Consider the following 9,514-nt stretch of genomic DNA (forward strand, 5'->3'; position numbering starts at 1 on the left):
GGTATATTCTATTTTATCTTTTTATTTGCAATAATTATATGATTATTTGCCTTGAACTATTATTGAATATGATTTTTATTTGAGTGATTGTGATCTATTTTGATGGAGTATGCTTAGTTTTAATACTTTTGATGCTTCATACATGGTATTTACAATTATTACTTTTGAAAATCTACTTGTTGCAATATTTTAGAATCAAATTAAACAAGAAAATTGCATAAATATAAGTATTGGTTTAATCACTTTGAACTTGGAAAATAGTGGAATCTTAGCCTCAGTGTTTCTTTTAGTATTGGAATCATCTTTGATTGAGTTTGCTATAATTTTTAGTGAGTTTTCTATTTTAATATTAGGATTTTAGTCTAATTAATATCCTTCACAAGTCTGAGAATCGAACCACTTTTACCACTATCTACAAATCACATCACCTTACATAATGATTCGAAAACCATATGTATTTGTAGTGTGAACTACACATTAATTCTCCCCCTTTTTGTCAATAAAATTGGCAAAGGTACGAAAACTAGTGGGATCCTAATGAAATTTCCACGGAGATACTTCATGACCAAAGAAAAGCACATATAAACTTTTTTAGATGCAATCATAAATTGGAATCTAAATGCATTCATCAAGGAGTTTATAAAGATACAAGATAACCCCTATTATATTCCACAGCCGCAGTCGCCACAAAGATATGGCGATTAAGCACAAGTTCAATTCAGATTCTGCCCCATAAAATGTCATTCCCGAAAGAACAACAAGAGCGACCTTAATTTCACAAGAAAAGAAGGATTTCTTTGGACATCCAGAAATCACATAAGAATATGAATTTGTATCCAAAAATCTCAATTAAATTAACCACAAGAGAACCCATGATTAATTTAATCGGACTACTCAACCAAATTAATCACAAAAGGATTCATGATTAATCTAATTGGAAATTCTCAACATAAGAAAACTTACGGATCTGCACAGTATATACATAAAAAAATGGATCAGGGAAGATCAATACTGCGGAATAAGCAAAGATTCATTATACTCTTCATCACTATTTGCATAACGACATATAATAAACATAATCTTTGTAAACAAAAGCTCATCCTATCTTCCATCAATATTTGTAAATAATGACATAATAGGCTTATCTTTTTTTTTATTTATCAAAAGTTCATTCATTCTTTTATCAATACTTGCATATCGACATACGAAAGAGATATCTTTTGACCACGTATGGGACAATCATAGTTCACGGACGCAAACACACATATCCCATAACACATTCCAATATATGAAACCATAAGGATTAATACTGCAAAATCATCTTCCAAATAAACTTTAGAATTTAAATAAATAAATCCAAAAACATTGCAAGATGAAAACATTGGACATACTATGTGTACTCACAATAATGGCTATTCCAAACCCTAGATATCCTTCTTAAAAACACAAGAATAAAATTCTCATTAGAAGTTTCCTAGACAAATATTAAAAAAAACCTAACTGAAACATTTCACTTACTTTGAATACTTTTCTCATATTCCCTATGTTCATCAAGCTCATCTTCAATCAGATCGATCCTGGATTCAAGGTTTTCCATCTTTTCCTCAAGCCTTTTTGAAGAAGATTCTAGTTAACTTTTCAGGGCGCGTACTTGTTCCAGGACGAGTTTCATAGTCAACGAGCTTTTCAAAATGAGAGACAGAAATATTCCCATTAATGGAGGAATCACGTTTGTCAGAGTACATCTTATTATCAGAAGAATCGAAACGAACCTTCATGGAGGGAAAGAGAACAATCTAAACATCACTTTCTTTGCTCGAAAGACTTGATGAGGACATTATAGATGAGAGAAATGAAATGCTCATACTTAGGAGAAATCTTCTTTAAAAAGAAGAGAGATAGGAGATAAATTTCCAAAAATTCCTTTGACCAAAACCCTAACAGACTTTTGGTTACCCCAAATAAAAGGTCTTACAGGAAAACCGTTCAAGGCTCATACAAACAATTGGAAGAACAACAGAAATAACTTACCACAACTCTCTTTGAAGATTATGGTTCTTGTCTACGAGAAACAAAACAACAAGAACCATCCTTAAACCTTATTACAGATTGTAATCTTTTCAATCCAAAACAGGACTTGGAGGTTTCTTCCATGGGAATGAAGTGTTTATTATTTCTTGTCTTTGTTCTATCTTCATGGAAGAAGAGTTATGAGCATCACCTTTTCTTTTCAGCACAATTTCGAATACCTTGTTCGTTGATTTTCGAAAACTATGAATGGATCTGGAAAATCTTTTGAACATTAAAATGATTTCTTTTTCTTCTTATGAACCCTAGGTTTTACAGAGGAGAAAAATACATGATTCCTTGTGCATACGGTATCTGGATGATCCTGATTTTTATACAAGGTACCCACACCATTTGGTATATCTTTGTAATTTTCTATATCAACTTTTTCATTCGATTAATTTAAAGGTGATATAGAATCAGGTGCGTCTTGCTGGTAATGCTTACAAGAGTTAATTGAAGAAGTTCAACATTTCTTATAAGGATCACAATTGCGAGAGATAGCAATTTATTGTCTCAAAATAAACAGTTGACGTTCCAGACTTTCAATCCCTTTAATTATGGATTCCTTTTCCAGTTGAAACTATTTTGGAGAAGTAAGATTGTATGTTGTGGAATGATCAGGACTGTTAGGAGAACAACAGTGATTCTAAGCAAAGAGGTTAAGAGAACTTTCATAGACATATTCCTCAGGATAGTAGTCAAGAGTACTCACCCATGCTTTAGTTATCTCACTAATCTCCTCATCAGAATTTTTGGAAGTATCATGGACACTTCTATAACACTTGGAATGAGTTCCAGCATCATAGTTTTTCTGAACCTTTTTATTCCTTTTATTGATTGAATGTGCTTCCTTTTGAGACTTTCTTTTACTCTGTCTAAGAGTTTTATTTAACTGTTGAATGAACATTGAAAGAGTTGAATTAAAACAATTATCATTCCTTGCATCAATCAATTTAGGATGTCGAGATTTTTTATCAGATGTATCAATAGAGTTGACTACCAAGTAACGTTTTTCTCTTTGACTTAGTTCAAGATCGGAAATTTTTAACTTTTCAACAAGGGTAATTCTGGAAAGAGTATTAAGGTTATTTCCTTCAACGATGGCATGCTTCTTAGAGTTGTATCTAGATGGCAACGATCTGAGAATTTTCATCATGATGTCCTTTTCAGCAATAGGCTTACCCAATGCAAAAGATGCATTAACAATTTCGGACACTTTGTGATTAAACTCATCAAATGAATCTTCATCTGCCATACGAAGGTTTTCCCAATCAGAATTTAGGTTTTGAAGACTAGCTTATTTTTAACAGGTATTCCCTTAAAATACAGTTTCTAAGATATCCCAGGCTTCTTTAGACTTAGTGCACGTAGTCACATGATGCTGAAGATCTGAGGTAATGGCATGTATGATAGCAATGAGCCGGTCAGAATTCTGCTTTGCAGCAAGGATTTCTTCTGGACTATATGCACCAATATCCTTAAGTATAGACACATCGCCTTCTGTATCAAGCAGAGGAATATAACCATTAACAACACGTACCCATGTTTGAATATCACGAGCTTGAAGAAAAGCACGCATATCGATTTTCCACCACAAGTAGTTTGAGCCATCGAAAACTGGTTGTACGTTTATGGAAATAGAATTTCTGTCCATAGAGCCAGATCGCTTACAAACACAGACTTATGAGGTATTGAACGTGTTTGCCTCCTCGGATAACAATTTAAAAAGCGAGGGTCTAACAACCTCGTCCAATATTTTGCTTAGCAATCTTTATGGACTAACTCCAATATACTTTCAAGAGAATCAACTAGACAATTATACTCAACCTTAAGATATATCAAAGAGTTAATATATCTATCTCTCAATTCAATCTGCAATCAGCAAATAGAAATCTGCGAGCCTGATTGAATAAGAGAGATGAAAACTTGAACGGTACCAAAGACCAATGTTCAAGGATCAATCAGTTTCAATCAACAACCAAAGGTTGGATTTCAAAATTGATCGATACAACGCACAACTTGTGATATTTAAATTATATAACAAAATATAATGCGGAAAATAAATAACACAGATACCAGAAGTTTTGTTAACGAGGAAACCGCAAATGTAGAAAAAACCCAGGACCTAGTCCAGTTTTGAACACCACACTGTATTAAGCCGCTACAGACTCTAGCCTACTATAAACTAACTTCAGTCTGGACTATAGTTGAACCCAAATAAATCTCACACTGATTCAAGGTACAGTTGCGCTCCTTACGTCTCTGATCCCAGCAGGATACCACGCAGCTGATCTCACCCACAACCTAGAGTTGCTACGACCCAAAGACGAAGACTTGAATAAACAGATTTGTATTACACAAAAAAGTCTATGGTAATAGATAAATATGTCTCCCGCAGATAAACCTACGAGTTTGTTCCGCCTTTTGATAGAAATTAAGGTGAACAGGAACCAATCGATAACCCAGACTTATATTCCCGGAGAACAACCTAGAATTATCAATCACCTCACAATAATCTTAATCATATAGTAGCAAAACAAGATATTGCAGAATCACAAACAATGAAACGAAGATGTTTGTGATTTCTTTTTATCTTGCCCTATCGGAGATATAATCTCAAGTCAATCTTTCAATTGAACTCGTACGATAGAAAATGGCAAGATCAGATTGCTCAATTATAATAGAAGTAGTTTCGTCTGGCTTCATAATCCCAATGAAGTCTTTAAGTCGTTATGTGAGGGTAAAATACCCGATCGCCACGTGTCATCATCTCAGGAGATGATCTTATGCTGAGATGATAAGAGAGAAGCACCAGATCATAATCCATAAAGTAGTTTCATCTGAATCGAGATGCCTGCTACTACGATACATGAGTGACGCGTGTGAGGAGTGGTCTAATGAATTCAGACGGTCAAGTATAAAAAGGAGGACCGCATTTAATGAAGGATCAGAAGACGCATGAGCTAGTCTACATCACCTCAGAGAGCTCGTACGACCTATACTATAACCCGAGAAGGATACAACACGAGGTTACTTGAGAAGAACAACACGATGGTGTACATGGCAAGATAACTCGGGGAGAAACCCAGCATGCCATCGCCAGGGATAGTATAAAATTTCGTTCAAGGTTCAGAGGAAGAAGACGACGGACTGCACATGCTCGGCGAGGCCAGACCTTCACGAGTCTAATTTTGCCTATAAATACCAGTCCATGTAGAAGGAGATGGACAACTTATGTAACAATAGATGGTCTTTCTACAGAGAATTCCTGAGAGAGATCTAGATAGAGAGAAAGTTATAAATCTAAGTGATATTTGTACTTCTTTCAAGGGTAAGACCTTATAATCAATAAGAAAACATCTTCTTTCCCATGGACGTAGGTCTTCATAGCAGAACCACGCTATATGCTTGTGTTAATATTTATCTTTTATACTCTTTACATCTTGTTCATCTTGAATCTTGTATGTTCTAGTAGTTTTTAGTCTTTAATCTTACTTGGATGTAGTCATCAGAAAAGGTGCAACTACATTTTGGCGCTAGAAACATGGAGGTATGAAGATCTATTCTACCTCCCTAGTAACAACTCTATATTATCTTCATAATCTCCATGAGAGAAGTAGTTTTCATACTATTGAGTAGATTTATGTTAAGATTTATAAGTAGTCTAGAAGAACCTTAAAATCAGCAGATCTACACTTTTTTCGCTAGTTTTATTTTAGATTTTACCTCTATTAGCGGCTTTCAATGTCTTTCTCAAGGTGCTCAGGAGAGTTAAAGATCAGAGTGAAAATTGAGTTTTTGATACTTCGGCGCTCAAACGATCTCCTCCATGAAAGAGTCGGAAAGAGTAAAACTTTCAGTAGACTCCGTGGAAGAAAATATCTTCACATGAAAGTTGAAAAAACTAGTTGTTCTTCATCCTCAAGGGAACTCAAGATAATCCATAAACCTCTTCTTAGAAATCCAACTCTAAGTCAAGAAGGAGGGTTAATGAGTACATAATCATTCATCAAACACAAAAGTTTTTCCAAAATCCAAAGTCAAAAGATGATGAGAAATATTTCCTAGAATGGGGAGATATGCTCAATTGTCACAATTTGGTTTTTTCCTAATAAAAGGTATAACGTGTTGAAGGAGGTATTTTTCTCGAGAAAAGAGGACTGATAAAATACCTTTTCTTCATCATTAACACCATGTGCAAGTAGGGAATGTTTTGACATCTTCACATGTCTCCAAAATTTACTGCAAAGTCTTCCTGTACTAAACAGTCCAGTCTGAACTATGACTTAGCAATTGCACGTGACCTGTAAATTTAGGGACCCACCTTTCTGAGAAAAGAGACAAATTAAGTATTATTGCACATATTGCAGGGAAGGTAATGGCGACGCGACGATCTGCTCGCACGAGCCAAGGTGAAAATGGTGGATCCCAACCAGAAGGACTAGATGACATGGAGCCAGGCGAGACCATGCTAAACAGTGCGATCCCAGGAGAGGGACAACCCGACCAGTATCGGGAAGGACTAACTAACAATTCTAGCTCTGAAGAAGAGGGAAACCCCTTCGAGAGACATGATAATGTCCATCTAACCCAACCAGGAGGGTTGGACCGTTTTCCAAGGCAAACAGTAAACAGCGAGGCCAAGAAGGACAACCCTTCAGACCTCGGCTATGCCAATGCTACCATCGCGGCCATCCTGAAAGCCCAAGAAGCTCAGGATGAAAGAATGAAGAAATTAGAAAAACGAAACAAGAGGCTAGAACAGAGAAACCGCAAGCTGAAGCGTAAAGCAAAGAAGAAGGTGTCACTCGCTACCGTTAAGGAGATCCCCGAGGAGGAAAGTCCCTTTGAGAACCTTCAAGATGACGAACGAATCAATGTCCATGAAACCTCGAACGAGGAAACAGCGGATCGCTTCCCCATAGGGAGTAGGGGCATCCTTGACCAGGAGGAAAGCCTATCCGATGGATCATCAGACGTTGATCCCAAGCACAAACGAGAAAAGAATAGAGTAGATGAAGTTAGAACCAACTGCGAGGCCGAGGACCTCGCGGATGTAAACCCCAAGCGAGGGGAGACCTCGAGGTAAACTCGATCCAAGATTGTATCATATACTGAACAATCAGACGAGGATTCAGGATGATCAAGGCGTCGCCACCAGGAGCTTTCTTTCTCGCCCGAGAGAGCACATGGAAGGAAAAAGAAGGCCGAAACAAGGAGGAATGATGACCAGTTGCAGGCCCGACTATGACGGCTCGAGGAAATGTATAGAGAAGCTACAGGGAGGCAAGAAAACAAGAAATTGGCGGAAGTCATGCAGGAGGCAGGAAAATCTCCTCTATCTGAAAATCTTTTAAAATTCCATTTCCAAGGAAATGCTCTCTACCGACGTTCACAGCTATGTTCACCAGAACAGGAGACGCAGTCGAGCACCTTAGGACTTATCGCATGACGCTAACCCAATGGGATCACTATGATGTAGTGTTGTGTAAGTTTTTTCCGTGAAGTCTAAAAGACGAAGCCCTAATGTGGTTTAACAACCTTCCTAAAGGCTCAGTTGTATCATTTGCTCACCTATCCGAGCTGTTCTTAGAAACATACATTCATAATAGCAGAGTACGACCCGAAGTTGACGCGCTGTTCCAGATATCCCGAGGACCAAATGAGTCACTCCGCTCCCTGGTAACACGATGGAGAAAACTATGTGCTGAGATCGGAAAAGTCCCTGAAGCTTACGCGATCTTAGGCTTTAAAAATAGTCTTAGAAAGACAGACCCAATCTTTGTCCGCATGTATGAAACCATGCCAAAGAATTTGGGAAAATTAAGAGAAATCCAAAAGGATTATGTAGCCTTGGAAGAACTCCAAGACGGAACTTACGACAAGATGGTAAAAGGAACTAATGGAGGAGAAAATGTGGTAGAACTACAGAATCCCCAATTACCATCCCAAGGAGCTGGGCGATCCAACAACGGGTCAACACAGTTCGAAAAACATCGGACTGGAGGATGGAAAGGGAGATACCAGGCCCAGCAAAAGAAGGAAAAGTTTGTAGACCCAGTCTACATGAAACTGAACACGCCCATATCCGAGATCCTTAAGAAGATCGATGGAAAACATAAAATCACTTACCCATGGAACAGAGGTCAGCAGCCAGAGCGGGCCAAAAATAGAACTGACTTCTGGGAGTTCCATCAATTCCATAGCCACATGACAGACTCGTGTAGGGACTTGAATAATATGGTGCAAGAAATGATCGACGAAAGCAAGCTCCAGGAGTATATCGCGCAACCAGCAATCCCACCCACCGTTGGGACACCCATACATCGTGTGGAAATCCCCCGTGAGGCGCAGCATTTAGAGTGCAATATAATATCGCACTCGGCAATCGTTTCCCCCACGCCTGAAGGAAATATTACTGGACGAATTCACAAACGAAACTTCGCAGGTGATGAAGTTTTCAGCGTAGCCATCACGATGGCCATTGCACTTCCCGAACACGAAGGCGGGGAGGAAAAAACTAAGGCATTGCCATGGGCAATACCCAAAATCCTAATCCATAGGCGTAGTTCCGTCGAGATCCTGTCCTATGAAACATTCAAACAAACGGGTCTTAGAGATGATTGCCTAATACCCTCTACTTACAACATATTTGGCTTTAACGGATCTTCAACCCACCCAAGGGGCGAGATGAAATTAGAAATCCGGGTGGGAAAAATCCTCACCTTAACCACTTTCTGCATGGTAAACATACTATCACCCTACACAGCTATTGTCGGCCGATCCTGGGTCCATGGGATCAAGGGAGTGGCCTCGACTTACCATCAAAGTCTAAGGTTCCCTACGCCCTATGGAGTTGCGGAAATCATTGGAGACTCTGGCGAGGAAAAATACTTCTACAAAATGGACGTCGAGAACGGCGAGAACAAAGTAAACTCCCCAAAGGCGCAGGAAAGGAGGGCCAGACCAATAACTTGGCTGAAATTCATGACTACATAGCAATAACTAATGAGCCAAAATGATCGAACAATGCCCCAGCCTCGTGCAACACTATAACCTCGGGGTCACGTACATGGCCATTATAGCAATCACAGAACCTCCCTGATGAGGGAGAGCGCGAATCTAACCTCCACCTAAAGGTTGAAACCTCTCTTATTTTAAAGAAAAAAGAAAAAGGCACCACCGAAGAAAACATGGGAGAATACCAAAACCAAGTGAGAACTGGTCCGAAGAACAAGGTGACACTAATGCACCAACAGGCGATCTCTAAGGAATCGGGCCAAGCATACCCATGGCGAATCATACCACAACCAAATATGTTTGGCATAACTAGGATGTCAGAGATAAATGGAGGAAGGCGATACATCATTGACACTAGCGAACTTGTAAGGACCTGTTCACGAAACAGTCCGCAAAAACTCAACCGACTCACAGATGTCGGACC

The 9,514-nt window shown here is 38.6% G+C and overlaps 1 protein-coding gene across 1 annotated transcript; it reads left to right on the forward strand.

Annotated features, from left to right (window-relative positions):
- The first annotated feature begins 7,596 nt into the window (after positions 1-7,596).
- Positions 7,597-9,069, forward strand: LOC113360753. Its single transcript, XM_026604220.1, has one exon. The coding sequence runs from the start codon at positions 7,597-7,599 to the stop codon at positions 9,067-9,069; it is 1,473 nt and encodes a 490-aa protein (XP_026460005.1).
- Positions 9,070-9,514: the final 445 nt, after the last annotated feature.

The sequence above is a fragment of the Papaver somniferum genome, chromosome 3, assembly GCF_003573695.1.
Source record: "Papaver somniferum cultivar HN1 chromosome 3, ASM357369v1, whole genome shotgun sequence".
Taxonomy (NCBI): Eukaryota; Viridiplantae; Streptophyta; class Magnoliopsida; order Ranunculales; family Papaveraceae; genus Papaver; species Papaver somniferum.

Excerpts from the sequence above, each read along its gene's own strand:
- LOC113360753 (XM_026604220.1), top strand. The coding sequence starts at position 7,597 with ATGTGGTTTAACAACCTTCCTAAAGGCTCAGTTGTATCATTTGCTCAC.